The 17079-nt window shown below is 49.0% G+C and overlaps 1 protein-coding gene across 1 annotated transcript in view; it reads right to left on the bottom strand.

Annotated features, from left to right (window-relative positions):
- Positions 1-479: 479 nt before the first annotated feature.
- The window catches only part of WNT9A (Wnt family member 9A), a 68421-nt gene continuing 51821 nt past the window's right edge, over positions 480-17079 (bottom strand). The window contains exons 3-4 of the mRNA XM_084621044.1: positions 13900-14162; positions 480-1166 (exon numbers count right to left, since the gene is read on the bottom strand). Coding sequence (XP_084477170.1) covers positions 693-1166; positions 13900-14162 — 737 coding nt within the window. The 3' untranslated portion in view covers positions 480-692. The remainder of the gene's footprint in view (positions 1167-13899; positions 14163-17079) is intronic.

Raw genomic sequence — 17079 nt, 5'->3', positions numbered from 1 at the left:
GGAACTCTTCCCAAATTTTTTGTTGTCTGCAACATGGCAAGCTGGAGGGACCTCAACATTTCTGAAGCTATGTTCACTGATCAAAAAACACTGATATGGAGCCAGAGTTAAGATGGACAAAGAGCTACCCTCAAAAGTGGGTCTGAGCTTCGTATGCTAGATCTGCAGAAATTCCACTAGAGGAACAATTGGTACTCTCTATGCTTTACCCACCCCCTATCTTTAGAAAGCCACTACTACCTTGACCACAACTTTTCAAGGCAAAAAGATCCTAAGTCAGTTTCTCTCGTTCATTTGCTTGGCTGTCTGGACAGTCGGGTAGATTTCCAGGAGTTTTGCAGAGGACTGGTGAAATAATCAACACCTCAAGGTAAGTGAGTGATCTATCAAGCTGATGGGTTCATGGACAGCTTTGGTGAGGGTCTACTGGTACCTAACCCCAATGGTGACAGGCACTTATTTCCACACGGTTGGACCTCATGGTTAAAATTCAGTCTACAGGAAAAAAAAAAAAACAATAAAAAAAACAAAAAACAGCAACACAGCTGGGTCACCTGTACCCTACAAAGTGCTTATGTCTCAACATAGCTTTCAGATCCTAGAACGTCAGTCAAACCCTGTTTGTCTCCATGTGTAGTTCTCATAGATCACGATCTCCCACCACAGAGGACATCCATTAGGCAGAGCATGCATTAGTCTTTGCAGGTATAAACTTCTTCTCGTTGAGTACACTGCTTGCACTCAACGTAGCAGCACCAGCGAACCTGGCACTGGCATGGCCGCGTGACCACCCTGCTCTGTGTGTTGTGACCTCGGCCACAGCAAATGCTCTCGCAGTTCTTGTCCTTGTAACATTTCCTTCCTGAAGTCCCAGGTGAATACCTGCTCATCAGACAGAAACTGGGGGAATCGTCAATGTAGACGAGATCTGTAGTCCTTGGGATTTGATCGCTGTGGCCAGGGGTGGATTTCTTGGGTGGCGAGATGTCCCCTTCCCCCGTGGCCTCGTTGGTGGTACTGCCCACTTTGAGGGACGTCTCATACTTCTGCTTCAGCTGCTTGCCGATCTCATGGAACGGAGAGAGCTGCCGCCAACAAGTTCGGACAGTGCAGGATCCGGACACACCATGGCACTTACAAGTAGTCTCCACGCCAGCTTTGATGACCTGCAAATAGAAGAATGCAGTCAAAAGAGAAAGTCAGTCACTTATGGGAGCACAAGAAATGTAACCACAGAGCGAGCAAACAGTCTACAGGCTACCCTGTGAAACCATGGCAATTCAAGAGCGATCTCCTGGCTGGAGCAGGAAACTGGGGGCATACAGTTCTTTCCCTGGTTCTGTCACACTGATTTTAGACAAGTCATTTAACTCTTCTGTATCTCAGTTTCCCTGGCCTCCCAGGTGAGTTGCAATGCTTGGCTAGTTAATATCTGAAGTGGTTAGAGATCCTGCAGTACTAACCTGGAGTTTCTTGTTACCCATTATATTTGCACAGGTAGACTTTTCAAGCTGGGATGAATCAGAAGTTGTATATTGCAGTGGGATCATTCCTGTGTCCATGAATAACTATAATGTTCACCTTGCTTATCATTTTTACCATTTGCCCTTCCATGGTAAGTTACCAACAACTACTAGTGGTTAAGCAAAAAAGTATTTCTAAGACTCATTTGGGTAGGTTAAATGTAATCCTTTGTTACAAGTCTTAGATTCATACCTGTAGTAGCCCCCTGTTGGATTCTAGAGTTCAGTCTTTCTACAGTGCTGGTCCATAGACCACCAGTGGTTTGCATGATACTTGCTGGTCACATTGTGCAGGCTTTCCTCCATTTCCAGTAACTACATTGCAATTAAAGACAGCTAAACACTTCCCCCATCTAATCACAGGCAGATAAGCAATCATGAATAGAGGGGGAGCACCCACAGGAGTTGCGGGCTACACTTCGAAAAAAGTTTGAGCCTATTAGGCCAATTTCAGATGCGTCACTTACAGTAATTTTAGTGCGACGATGCTGGGGGGGGGGGGGAGAGAGCACGCGCGAGTGCACAAGGATGCTAGATTCCAAATTGGCAGCATCTAGGAACACCAGAGAAGCAGCTCACTAGGTTTCAGACCATACTACACACTGTCCTACTGGTAGGCATGAGGTTCTAGAGGGATTTAAGTGTCTATTCTCAGGTTGAGCATACGGAGAACGAGTTACTGTGTTTTGAAGCAGGGTAAGAGAGGAAGCAGGAGAAAGCTACTGTAAAATCAGTAGCCCTGTAGAACCTCACAGCTGTCATTACGCTCTACTCAAAACTTCATGACTGGAATTCCACCTCTGCCACAACCTTCCTGCTCCAGAAAGCATAGGGTCCCTATCACATGAGGGCACAGAACCCGCATCACAGGGCAGCACCTATGGAAACACAGTTGAGCAGTTCAGACTCCAGCGAGCAGATGCCAACAGCATACAGACACCAGTCAGTTGAGTACATCAACAGGACACCTTTGCATACAACCAAGATCGAGGGTTCCCTCCAGTTCATTATCCTATTCTACAGATCGACAGCTCATCCAAAGAGCTGCCAGAACTTACAGTGAGTGGGCACAGGTTCTCACAAAGTATCACTGCTCACTGGCCAAGTGGAGGCTTAATGAACCATGCTGTAATTTGCTATGAAAATCCAGGACGCTCCTTTGTTCTCTCCTCTCCAAAAGGAGAGGTTCAGATGGGAAAGGATGGAACACATTCACGTATGTGAACACAATGATCTCATTGTGTCAGCTGCAGAGCTGGGCTAATAACTGATTTTTTGGTTCACTGGCAGTTTTTAAAAAAGTTTGCTTTGTGTCAAGCTGAAACCAACATTTTTGGGGAAGGAAGCAAAGGGCTAGATTCACAGAGGAAGTAAGCACCATTAACAAAAGGGAGAAGGAGATGTCCCCCCACCCCCATACCTGTAACCACTGGGCTCTTGGGTATTTGCCTGGGATGCAAGACCCAGTTTGAATCCCTGCTCTGGAGTAAGAACTGGAAACTGTTAACCACCGGGATAGGGGGCCATCACCACTTTGTGAATGGCTCCTACAACCCCTTATGAGTTTAGTCCAAAAAGCAGGGGGGGGGGGCAAAACATTGTTGTGGAAAGGACTAAACCATTTCAAGATTTCTGAACCGGCCCCCTGGGCTGAAGCAGTTTTCCAAAATAGACACCAATTGGCAAAATGTTTCAGTCAACTCAAATCAGCATTTTTCAGTGAAAAAAGGTTTCACCTAGCCCGAGTCACCACCTGGGGTTAATAATTCCCCTATTCAATGCTACAGGCAAGGACGAAGTCTTTAAAAACCTGGAGCCTTCAGAAGCAATTCTGCATACGTCACTAGGCTATAGGTCATTACCTGTGCAGGGTCAGATTCCCTCCCAATTATATAGTGTATGGTACTCCAGAGACCTCAATGGCGTTCTCAAAATCCAGTTGATGTAAGAGGCTTGAGGGGTCCAAGCCTCAGTCTGAGTGATCCAAAAGAGTGGGAACTATGAGGAAGTTCAGTGGGGGTAGAAGCCTGTGGCTTCATATAAGAGGCATATTAATGGAGACAGCTACTTGTTCTCTAGGCACATTGTAGTCATGTGGAAAGACCCATCATGATGAGCACTTCCATTCCTATCCCATAGCACAGAGAGGCCCATTACAGATCTCAGTGGGATGCAGGATACACAGGGCCTATACCAGGGGTTCTCAGGACAAATTTTTTGGTGGCCTCAGAGTATGGCCACCAACTCTGGCTGGTGGCCGCTCTTGCCCTTTTTCCTAAAACACTTAAGTAGCTTAGGAAAAATCAAATATGCACATCGCAATCTTTGTCATTTATTTACTGACAGCTAGTAAGTCTGTTGTGAAAAGTGAGAGATTAGCAAACATACAAGTATCACTTTCCACAGCAGACTTACTCAGCCCAGGCAAGCCTGGGGACAAATTAAACCCTGGGGGAGGGCCAGGGGACATGGGTGGGGGAGTTAGTGAGGCCTGAAGCCAGAACCCAAAGTCCTGCAGCTGGGGCCCATGGATGGAGTCAGAAGCCATATGGCTGGACCCTGCCGCCACAGAGCCAGTGCCCAGGGCTGGATCCAGAAGCCACAGCCTGCTGCCCCCTGCCAGCCACTCCTGAGCTGAAGCCCAAGCCAGAAGCCTGAGCCCCACCACCCCTGGAAAGGTGGGGAACGCACCGGCTGCCTGCTCCTCCAGTGTTGTACCCCAGGTGACTACAGAGGGGGACAGGGCCCCAACCCCTGCTGGCAGCCCCAGCAACCAACACTAAGGTAGTGCATCTGGGGAGGGGGGCACTATTTTGCCCTCCCCATCACAGCCCAGGAAGCTGTGGCTGCAAGAAAAGCCCCAGGTGGCTGCATTTAAGAAAGACCAGCCTTTATGGTATTTTGCCTCCATTCCACAGTAGAGCCACAGTTTAAGCTCTTCTGGCCCTTCCAGGGGTAGGATGTGACCCAGAGTGCGATGGCAAGTGAGGCCGGGAATCAAAGCCCACTAGTTTGCAAAGAGTCTATGGCGGAGCGGCAGAGCCATGAGCACACTATGCAGGTTTGCGGAAAACTTCAGCACACCAGTGACTCATGTGGCCTCTTTGGCCATTTTTATTCTCCCATCTCCTGCTTCCCTCCAAGGCATGCTAGTTGGGCAAATCTTGGAGCCTTTTGGAATCAGAGAATCTCAGGGTTGGAAGGGACCTCAGGAGGTCAACTAGTCCAACCCCCTGCTCAAAGCAGGACTAATCCCCAATTTTTTTTCCCTCCAAGATCCCTAAATGGCCCCTTCAAGAATTGAACTCACAACCCTTGCTTTAGCAGGTCAATGCTCAAACCACTGAGCTATCCCTCCCCTCTTTCAGCACAGTATGTTACAGAGCGAGCCTACACAATCTTGTGACAAAAAGGTCAGGATCCTCATAATTATCCCCACTGTACAGATGGGGAAACTGAGGCAGGGAGGTGAAATTACTTATCCAAGTCACCCAGCAGGCCACTGGCAGAGCCAGGAACAACCCAGGTCTCCTCAGTGGGTCACAACCCTGGGGGTGGGAAAACCAACTGCTTTTCAAAGAGGCCACAGTTGCACGATTTCAAGCCCCCCCCCACACAAAGGAGGGGCAGTTCCACTTGAGTCCTTCTCCTTCCCACCCCCAGCTTTGAGTTTGAAGGACGCTGGGAAGCCCTGCAAATTGAAACCAAAACTGACACCTTTGTACGGGGTCTCGTGTCAGATTCTGCTCTTGTTTAAACCCATCGACTTCTGTGGGGCTGCAAGGGTAGCGTCTGGCCTGGAGGCGAGGTGTTTATTTCTTTACTCGAGCGTCCTCAGTCTTCCACTATCGCATTCTGTGGCTGCGGAAAGGCTGATGTCAGGGGATGGAGACATCCGAAGCAGGATGTGATTTTGGAGAAGGGCTGGGGCGGGAATGGAAAGACCGACAGTATCTATTTCCAAGGTGTACACACACCAGTCAACCTAGGGAGTTCTTCCCGTTACAGCTTTAATTTGTACACAGGCTGTTCTTACTTACTGCACGTCGAAATAATTTGGAACTCAGGAGGAGCAGGGGCTGGGCAATGGAAGGAATGTGTTTTCGCAGGAGATAGGAGGTATGGGAGGGAAGATGGCAGGACGCAGGGAGGCCCAGTGCTGCAGGAAAGGAGGTTGCTGCAGAAGTCGCCTGGTTTAATAGAGGAAGCCGGAGGCGGCCAGCACTAGGTGACTGCAAGGAGAGGGGAATACAGGCCAAGTTCTCAGCTGGAACAAAGCGCCATTGCTCCACTGACTGATTTAGCCGAGTGGAGGATCTGGTCCAATTTGAAGGCATTATTTACCAGACTGTCCCAGAGAGACTTCTTATTGCTGGAGCCCATCCCCCTTAGAAAGGGCTAGGTAACCTACTCCACCCATCCCTCTCCACAGGGGGGTTGAGCCCTGCAACTACTTTGTAGCTGCTGGGAAAACCAAGAGGACACCTTAATTGGACAGTCGTGGGTAGCCTGTACTTTTCATGGATTGGAATAATCTTTTTATAGTTCTGGTTCTTCCCCCCTACCCCAGAGGGCAATAAAACGCCCAGCTCCATATTTTCCACGAGAGAGGCTTTGTTTTTACTTTAAACGGACAAGCTATAACCATCCCTTAAAACAGCAAAGCAGAACACAGTCTGTTTTATAAGCTCCCTCCTGTAAAAGGTACCACTGCTGAGCACTCTTCCTTTGGGCCATCTGGCTTTACTCAGTGTCTTGAAATCAACCTTCACGCCCCCCTCCCACCCATGACGGTGTCAGCCTACGTTATAGCCCCACAACAGCAGATGACTGGCTTAAATCCATTTCCCCGACCAACGGGTTCTTAGTTACTTGGCGGCATGAATCCACCACATGCAAATCTGCAATAGGTCATGGACTTGGGAGCTGGGGCCTGGCCCAATCCTGATATTACAGTCATTTTTAGAAAGATGCTTCGCATCGTATGGCCTTAAGCAAACCCCAGCCAATGGTCACACTTCATTCCTGTGACAGCCAAGACCTTCTCAAATGCAATCCAATAATACACAGTAGCATTCAAACAAGTGACGGGTTACAGAGAGCGATGTGTTACTGCTTACAGTGCTCAGCTGGGCCAGCTTGGTCAGAAGCTGTTACACGCTATGTGCCAAACTGTCTAGCCAACTCCGCAAGAAATCCCACAACGTTAGACAAGAGCACACAGAACACATTTCAAAACACTAAGAGAGAGCCCCTATGCTTGCTCTCCTGCAGTCACTTCAAACTGGTTCTCCCCCCACACCCCACTCCCCCAGCGAAAACTGAAACAAGTTCTTATACCTGACTTCATGCCCAGACCACCAGTGTGCTGGGCAAAGCTGACGAGAGAGGCTTGCATAAGGTCTGTACTGCAGTCACTTCACGCTCCTGGAGCAAACTCCTGAGGCTGCTGGTTCTCCTCCTCACTCCTACAACCCACTCCCTTGTGCTCCGGCAAGCAACCCAGTGCGTGAGATTATCTACCTCTGGCACCCCACTGTTGACTCGGCTGGTGAGTAGGATCCTGTATAATGTGATTGTGCCAGATGTATTCAGATCCATTTAAAAGATGCTTGTTGGACACTCTTCCAGTATCAGACGGGATGGACAATTTGACCACCTTGGCCCATCTCTGCAGGTATGCCAGCAGCACTGGAGGAAACGCAAGACCCTATGGCACCCCCTAGAGGGCAGGCAAGTGCAAAGAATGCAGGCTGCAAGGCTTTATGGGTGCAAGCCTTCACTGCAGGGCCAAAGGTGAGTGGAGATTTATCGTGTCTGGCTGAGGTTTTTGTGTTTGATGGAGGTGGGTCTGTTGGAGAAGAAACATGGCAGTTTATGAACTATAAGTATTGAAACCACCAGACAAACCTGGCAACATTGTCCTGATCTCCCTGCCAGCCCCACGGTTACCCACAGCCAGGACTACTCAGCCCTGGCACAGGGTGGAACTGAGCATCAAGTTTCTACTCCCCTATTTTTAACGAGCGTACCAGTTCCTCTATTCCAGAAGGGTGCATTTACAGTGCTGGTGCATAACAGGGACACATACCAAGCTCCCCATAAAATTTCTTCTGGGGCTCGTGAAGATTCAAGAATCTTACGAGGTGGCTACAGTGAAAATCCTAGTGAGCTTCCTCTCGCAGCCACCCTCCCTCACTGCCAATCAGTCACACCTCATGGAAGTCTTCCATGGAAAGCCATGGCTTGGGGGTCTCACCACATTGCAAGAGAGAGGCAGCCAGGAGAGGGCACCTGCTGGTGGACAGGTCTGCGCGGTGCTGGAGAATGGATTCCAGTGCCAAGGCCCCTGGGACAGAAGCGTAGCCAAGAAGGAGCAGTAGCAATGCCAGCTCATTCAGGCCGGTTGCTGTAACTTGACGGTGGGAGGGGAGAGAAGGGGGATGGCACGTGTGGCTTGAATAGGATTTCTGCAGCGTGTTAGGTCAGGTTACCTCACACTTTCTAGTTTAGAGAAGGGAGTGTCGATTGGAACACATACTAGCTAGTTGAGCGGAAGCCCATGGGGAGCAGAGTTACCCGCTTTGCCCCCATCTCTCACAGACTTACTCTGATCTTGCATCTACCACTGGGGTCCTTTTACATCAGAAATATTTCAGCTGTGATACTAAGGTGATGCAAGTTCGCACAGCAGGTTGGGGCAGAACCAGGAACAGAAGCCTGGTTGCTCTATGCCCAGGCCTTTGCTTGATGCACTCGACCACACTGCCTTCAACACCACTGGATTTACGGGGGAAGAGAACTTCTTTTAAATAGAGTTTTCTCTGTCCTCTAAATCATCAGGGATGGTCACAGCTGGAGATGGGACACTGAGCAGGCCAGGGCTCTGAGGTGGCAGAGCATAGTCTCTCTCTCTCTAGTGCTTCGCTGGCTGGTTCTTGCTCACATGCTCAGGGTCTAATGGAAAAGGAGGACTAGTGGCACCTCAGACACTAACCAGTTTATTTGAGCATAAGCTTTCGTGAGCTACAGCTCACTTCATCGGATGCACCACCCTATGTGGGATCAGGAAGGAATTCTCTCCCAGGTCAGACTGGAGAGGCCATGTGACTTTTGCCTTCCTCTGCAGCGTGTGGATGCGGGTCACTTGCCAGGATTATCTGGGCGTCTCTCACTTAATCCCCTTTAAGGATGCATGGGAAGAGGATTAGGGTACAACACCACTTCAAGAATTTGGAGCATCTCTGTTGCTCTGGATTAAACAAAGACTGAATGGCTAGCCAACCACAAAAGCAGTTTCTCCTCCCTTACTGTTCACACCTCAACTGCTAGAAGAGGGTCTCATCCTCCCTGATTGAGCTAACCTCGTTATCCCTAGCCTGATTCTTGCTTGCATATTTATACCTGCCTCTGGAAATTTCCACTATATGCCTCCGAAGAAGTGGGTATTCACCCATGAAAGCTTATGCTCCAATACATCTGTTAGTCTATAAGGTACCACAGGACTCTCTGCCTCTCATCTGTTCACACAGCAGCTAACTGATTATCCAGCACTGGAGGACCCCACTTCTGACACACACTCGGGGAAGAGGGATCACAGCAGAGCACCACTCTGCAATGCAGTGGCATAATCCTTCCCACAACAGCAGCACCTGTAGCCTACGCTTGGTCGCCAGCTAAAGTCCAGTCTAAAAAAAAAAATTAGAGTTTTGGACATTCTGCAAACAAGCTTGCAGTTTTAGCCAAAACGCTGAGCACAGATCCCCATTCGCCCCCCACTAGGCAATCAACCGTTGAATGGTTTTAAACCAGTTCCTGGAATTGTCTAAACTCAGGAGCTGGGCACATAGTCATGGGAATTTAGACTGTTTTATTCTTAGAGCTCAGCCTGCAGCTCTCTAACTCAGATCAATAACCTGCTCCTCACACTTTTCCAGGTGTGGATTCAGACACGTGTTCAGAACAGGGAAAGAAAAATCCAAGAGGTATATGCTAACAGAACTTCCCTTTAGATGGTCATTCTAGAAACAATAACTGCATCTGTTTCCTCCCCTATCCGCTTTTAAATTGAATAATAAAAAAAATCTAAATAATGATATTTAGAAGAATGTAACCCAGCTTTAAAGCAGTGTTTTGCACGGAAACTTTAGCTTCAAGATTCTTCCTGATTTGGTTAATGTTTGTAAGCACTTTGTGAGGGATAAGTATTTTTCCTGATGGGTTAACTTGGAAAGAATTCCAGGGGCAAGTTCATGGTCAGGCCTTCCTTTTCAGAATGGCTTTTGCAAGGCAGATCTGAACCTGGAAAAATAAAACGTATGCCTGTATCTTTCTACCTGCAGTTGCCTTGCTAGCCATTTGATTTGTAGGTATAGGTCAGGTAATTGACCCTCCAGATGCCAGTATTTTGCAGGAGCAATTTGCTGCGGATGGAAAAATGCAGGTACAATTTGCAGCCATATGTACCCCTAAAGAATTGCATATGCAACATGCTTGTGTCTTATGCTTTGACTTGTTGAAAGGAGTGATCATTACACATCCTTGCGTGCATTTAGCCTTAGAAACCCTGCCCGACAGCTCTGGAGATGAAATCTCCTTGTCTGCAGGGAATAAAGACAGGTAGAAAAAGGAAGGATTGTGTAGCGATCTGGGCTGTGGGAGTCCTAGGTTCGAGTCCCTGCTCTAGGAGAGGTCCTATGTGACCTTGGATAAGTCACTATGCCTCAGTTACCTTACAGATGGGGATATTAGCACTTCCCCCTTAAAGTGCATTCTGGTCAGATAGTTTGACACTCCAGTGATTGCGGCCAGGGACAGTACCCCAGAGAGGGACAGGCTAGACTTCCACCTCAGGCCTCATATGGAGAGGTCACCTCCAGGGGCAGGAGAGCTGACCAGCCAGACCATTCAGTCTGAGAGCTCCCTATGGACACCAACCAAATTCCTCTTTTTTGGCAGTTACAATGGGGCCCAACCACACTCTGGGTGCTGAAAGCCAAAGCCCGGCTATCCCTAGTTGTTACCAACTGGGGTCCGACATACCCTGTGGGCCTCGAAGGGAAGAGTCACCTGCTGCTAAAGCCACTTCTAGTACAGCAGTCCCCAAACTTTTCATGGTCGTGCCCCCGTCCTTACCCTGATTGTGCACCCCCATCCCAGGAACAGGGCCACAGCTCCTGGGGGGGGGGAGGGAGGGGCATGGCACGGACATGGGAAACGGGGCCAAGAACCGAGCCATGGCCAGTGGCCGAGGCTAGGACCAGGCGAAGAACCATGGCTGGCTGGTGCTCCTGCCCTGATCTCTCCCCCACTCCCAAAATGTTCCTCCATGTCCCCTAGGGGGCATGCCCCACAGTTTGGGAACCAGTGCTCTAGTAGGATTCTCCCTCCTATTCCTGCCCTTACAAACATGAGCTTGGGAAAAAAAGAAACACCCCACTGATGCAGAGACCTGAAATAAGCTGGATCCATTTTATAGCCTTCAGCAGCTGGCTTGGGAACAGGCCTTTAGTAGTTGTACATAATCTCAGCAGGCCAAAACCCCTCAACTGGCCTTTCAGGTTACTCCAAAATAAAGCAAGGAAACTTAATTACTGCATGAGGGGGAACAACTTCTGATGGATTTATGGTCTCAAGAGACTGGGCAGTGGGAATTCGCTGCTTTGCAGTTTTTCTGCCTCCTTTGCTCTACACCCTCATCCTCCCTGGTGGAACAGGCCTTTGAATGCACCACCCTGCAGAGGCAGCTGACAGTCACCCACGTTCCTGTCCCCTTCAGCTGACTGGGAGGAAGGGAGAGAGGGCTGGGAACAATGGTCCTTCCTGGGTAGCTGCATCCCCTCTCGTAGTGCCCCTCAGACTGGTAAGGCATGCTTGACCAAACATGCCTCAGGGAAAAGGTCAGGCCTTTGTGGGATTACAGGAATTTAGCAACGCTCCAGAGAGACAGTTGCAAAGTCACGTTTAATGATACTTCGCTGAGAAACATGGAGGAAATTTAATTAAAACATCACTTACTCAAGCCCAGTGGAACTAATTGAGTGTGCTAACATTCTGACTTTTCATTAATGGGTTACAAAAGAGGGGGTGAAGAGGGTGGTGGAATAGCGTCCAGCCTCGCTTTGTAATATAACTGAGCCTCTTCCACTTTGCTGCCAGCCATGGAGCTTTGTGGCGTTGACTTCTTTCAGCAGGGGGTGGTGTGTGGGGAGAATAGCTGAGTGAGCTCAAGTAGATTTGGCAGAGGAAGGGAAATTGCTTTTTTAATAAGTGGGCTATTCAGAGCTCATGCTTCACAATAAAGAGGATGCTGGAGAGGTCCAAAGTCTAATTACCTCATCCTCACGCCAGACAAGCTTGCCCTTTCATTAGCAATTGAGGTCATATGGGAAGCACTTTGCAAGGCCGAACGGGCATAACCAACTCAGTGAGGATTTCAGTCTTTGCGGGAAGTTACAGTTGACACATCAATGGTGTCAAGAAGTGAAGTCAGAACCTCTACCAGAGGCAAAACTAGGGTTTTTGGTTTTATTTTATTTTTTTAAATGGATGGGGTAGAATAATACCACCACCTAGGAATACATGGCACATTTAATAGCCTTTGTCCATGGAGAAGTTGCTCTGTTGACTGGAAGGAGACTAGAGTTTGTTGCCAGCCCAGTGAATTAGGTGCAGTTCCCTTCTGCTGTATCTCAGGCACCCGTGACACATTCTGCCAGGGTTGGGGAGTAGTGTGCGGGGCGGGAGGGGCAATCCATGCTGCTGAGAAGCAGGGAGAGACCACCCAAAATTGGGGTGCACCTTTACCAGATTGTTCCAGTGTCGGTCCATGGCAGGGGTGGAGAGAGCATCTGGGTAGGGCTCTCTTGAAGGCAAGCTATGGGAGGGAGGAGTCTTCTTGCCCACCCCCAAGCCAACCCAAAGCAGACTCTACGGTGCACTACATGGATGCATCTGGTCCACACTAGTTTAACTAAACGGATGCCTTTAAGCCAGGGCAACCCCTAACGTGGACAGTTGTGGCCCAGTGTTCAGGCTCCAAGTCCCAGGCTAGAGCCCTAAAGTTGAATTCCCTGCTCAGCCATAGACTTCCTACGTGACCCTGGGCAAGTCACTGGCTTTCCAATCTGTAAAATGGGGATCACACCTCAGATGAGTGTTGTGAGGGGATAACTACATTAAAGACTGGGAGATGCTCAGATATGACAGTAACAGGGGTCCTACAGGTACCTTAGATATTAAAAGGGAGCTCTATTGCAGTCTCTCAAGTTGGTTTGTGCTAACTCAGATTAAGAGTTAGCTATTTTGAAACAGGGTAGATTCCCCCATTTAGTTAAAAAAAGTCAAGGCACCAGCTGGTTTTCGAGCAGCCCTCCCATCACAGCTATCAATTTAGCTTTTGGTGCTAGTCAATGGTTGGAGAAGCTGGAGCACAAGAAGCCAGGTCCAGTTTCTTTAGGAAAAGAAAAGGAGGTTGCCAAGAAACGTGACCTTGAACTGGATTAATTAACCCTTTATTGGCATCCCCCTCCATGAAGGTATCGGGCTAGAGAGGCTGCCAAAGCAGAGGGTTCCCACACTTCCCTTGACATGCGCACCTAGCTCTCCTTGTTATCCCTGGGAATTAATGCTCAGCTCCATGTTCAAGTGACAAGATGGACACAAGGAAAAAAACAGGTTACAAGGAACGCTTCTTATTCTACCCAAAGAACAGCTACAGCCACACCATACCAATAGGTTTAGCCACCAGGTTTTAGTAGTGTTTAGCTCTTATTGTGGCCAACCCAGGGGTAGCATTGCTTCGCCAGCCAGAGTGAACAAAGCCAGGTCAAACACAACAGCCTCTTGTCTGCATCTTTAGTTATCATTGAATGATGATGGGGCAAACTATCCTGGCTATGTTAAGCTACATGCAGGCAGGACCAAGTATACCTAGACCATCCCTGACAGGTTTGTCCAAACTGTTCTTAAAAATCCTCCATTGATGGGGATTCCACACCTTCCCTGGGAAGCCTATTCCAGAGTTTACAGAATATTTATCTGAATATCTAATCCAAGTCTCTCTTGCTGCAGAAGGTGGGAAGCTTCTCAAAAGCTCCGCAGGAGGCATCTTAGTCCTGACAGCAACAGCGTGCAATTCTGCTCCTCCTGAGGGGAGGTGCTCATGCACCCTGGCAGTGGCCATGGTATTATCAAGAGGTAACCAGATGTGATCAAGTCCAGAAGATGGGGAGGGGAGACTTCCTCTGATTCCATTTCAGACCCAACTGTAGGGAGGTGAAAGGCAAAGTGAATTAACCCAGACCATCCCTTAACTCCCCCAAGAGCCGATTTCCACAGGAGCCAGATTGGGTGGCTGGAAGGAGCAGTCTCTCACCTTCATGCCCACAAGGTTGTTGTGAAAGTCCACCCTGGCTCGCAGGTCCTTGTTGGATTTCTTCCCTAGGAACTCCTTGACAAACTTGTTGCTGTACTTGAGGTTGTCACCACAACCGCCCCACTGCCAGGCCTCTCGGTTTTCCAAATCGGGGGCCTCGTCGCAGGTGCAGCGCTCCATGCGCCCAGCGCTGCAGGCCTTGGCCATGGCGTGGGTGAGCCCGGCCGAGGAAATAGCATAAAGGAAGGCTGTTTCCTTAAAACCTAGGAGAGGAAGAAAAAGGACAGTGTTACTTTGTGGCAGGACTGCCTTGCTGGACACAGTTATCTCCAATGGACTTGACTGACGGGATTAAGTTATTGCCAAAAGCATTACTCCACACAGGGTTATATGACAGAGTGAAATATTGGAGAATATAAAAGAACAATCTTTCTGTGGCAGAGAAGTGAGGAGAGAAAGGACAGATCAGCACTCAACCTGCAGCTCTCATCCTATGTGTGGCTAAGGCCTTGTTTACACGAGGAAACCTGCTGGTGTAGCTACTCCAGCAAACCCTCCTAGTGTAGCTACTCCAGCAAACCCTCCTAGTGTAGACGCAGTTTATACTGGCATAAAAAGGGCTTCTACTGGCATAGCTCACTCCAGTTCCCTAGGAAAGAAGCTATGCTGGCAAAGACACTTATACTGCTATAAACTATATCTACAGTAGGGCTTTTTAACTGGCATAGCTATGCCAGTTAAAACAAAGAAAAACCACTCATACCAGCATAGGTATGATGGTTAGGAATTGTTAGTATAGACCAGGCCCATACCTGAATCAGAGGGGAAGGAGGAGGGAAAGTGTTGGGGTTTTTTTTTGGGGGGGGGAGGGTGGGATGGCATCTGTGAAGATCCCCAGCCTCCAAAACCAGCAGAGGAACAAGTCAAAATCCTCATTAAGTAATCCACAAACAACAAATTTGAGGTCAGCAAGAGCTTCATGACCATGACAGTGTTGCACAGCAGAACCACTTGCAGTTAAATGGTTACAATGGGGAATATGAACAAGACTTTCTGCTCCAGAAGCACATGAGCTCAAGGAACTAGGTATGTTATTATTCCTTATAAATATCCAAAGAGTTGAGCAGGGAGGAGAGCGACCTACACAGCAGCTGGCCCATTACCAAAAGGCACGGTCACATTTGACAAGTGTCGTGTGCATGCACACCCCCACACAACGTAGCGACTGTACCCATTTTACAGTTAATTAAACTGAGGCACAGACAGGTTAAGTGACTTGGATCAAGATTACGCAAGGAGCTGATGAAGACAGAAATGGTTCCTAGGTCCCCTACTATCAAGACAAAGCTACTGCATGTTTGAGATCCGATCCCAGAATTCCGTTCTGGATCAGACTCAAGAATCCCTATCTTGTGAATCACTCAAGCAAAGGGTGAGACAGTGGCTGGTGTCTGTCAGTCGGTCACCCAAAGACATGAAGGTTCACACTGCTAGAGGGGATCGGGCAGTGGCCATGCAAAGCAGTCGTTTCAGGAGTGAGATTACATGGTGCTGGGCCAGCACCAGTTTTAGCATTGCAGGGCATTCCCAGATCCATGGATTTCTAGGGACACAGCACTATGTAAGAGTCATGTTGACAGCAAGGGCCTACTGGAAGTCTGAACTTGGGAGACGCAGGTTCCATTTCCTGCTTTACTACAGACTTCCTGTGTGACCTTGGGCATGCCGCTTGGCCTCTCTGCCTCAGTTCCCCATCTGAACAATGAGGATAACTGCACTGCCCTACATCACTGGGGTGTTGGGAGGATAAACACAAGAGATTGTGAAACACAGAGATCTGCTGATGGAAGGCTCTGTCTAGGAGCTGGGCATTATATTGTCATAGCCCAATGTGATGGGGTGTTGAGCCCACACCAGCCCTGAAGGGGTTAAGGTGGCCCAGAAGCCTCTGGACAGGAGGCCCAGGGATTTATAAATACTAATTGCTGATGAAGCCCAGCTGGGGGAGAAGCTGTAGTAGCAGGAGAAGGCTGCAGGGACACCAGTCTGCCGTCAGAGAGACCAGGTGGGAAGGAGGAAGCTCAGGGGGAAGAATGAGCCCCGGAAGAAGGGTCAACCCCTGTGGGGAAAGAATGCCTTGCCTGAGAAGGCAGGGTAGGAAGAAGCCCAAGGAAACGGCAGGAAGGAAACTGTTGGGGTTGGCTGCTGATTATAGGGTTCCTGGCTGGAACCCAGTGTAGAGGGTGGGCCTGGGATTCCCCTACCAGCCACTGGGAAGTGGCACAGAACTGCTGGAGGTGCCCTCCATACAGTTGGTCCTGTGTGAGGCTGATATTCTGGAAGTGGGGACCATGGAGTGACCTAAACAGAGGGCTGAGCTCTGAAGAGAGCACTGAATTATGGGAAGAGACCACCACCACAGTAGAGTGGCCATCAGCAGGGGGCACCATATGACAAGAACGCTGCTGTGCCATGCCTAGCCAGGAGGAGGTGCCCTTGGGGTGGGTGAACCCCCCCCCCCCATCACCCCTCATTTACTGCAGGCCACACAGAGCTAAACATCTCTACACAGGGTCATTCCACCCACACACCCAATATGAATGCAGAGAGGCATGGCCCCTACGAAAATCCCCAATTCCACCCACTGCAGCATTCGTTGGCTGTTTCTTATCTTGGTACCAGACAGGCTAGACTCTAAAGGTGTTACAAAACCCAACATTCAAAGGGCAGTGGCTGAAGGTGACTGTTGCCCATGCCACATAATCATCACACAACCCCATGATTTGGCCCATCTCAAGCAGGCAAACCTCTATTAGAGTTGCAGACTTGCTCCAAACATGGCAGGGGTGCTCAGTTGCCATAAGTGATCCCCGTCACACAGGACAGATTGTGTATTATAGAGCGGCCACTGACAAATGTCAAAATCAATGGGAGCATTCAACACGCCAACATTGGTTTGTGGCAACTTTCTCCTGCTAACTTTTGGATGCGAACAGAACAGAGAAGAAACTGGATTTGGCAGAGAGATTCCTAGATTTGTAGGGTGAAGCAGTGTGCTCCACTGGAGGGATTCCAAACTGCTCAGGTGTGTGTCATAAGCTCCATATAGCTAGAGGTGGTAATCTTTAGATAGGGATAGAGGTGAGTGCTTTTGGAGCAGGACACTGGTCTCTCTGCTGC

This window comes from Lepidochelys olivacea, assembly GCF_965140295.1.
Source record: "Lepidochelys olivacea isolate rLepOli2 genome assembly, chromosome: 2".
Classification (NCBI taxonomy): Eukaryota; Metazoa; Chordata; order Testudines; family Cheloniidae; genus Lepidochelys; species Lepidochelys olivacea.
This window is presented reverse-complemented; position numbering and strand designations above follow the sequence as displayed.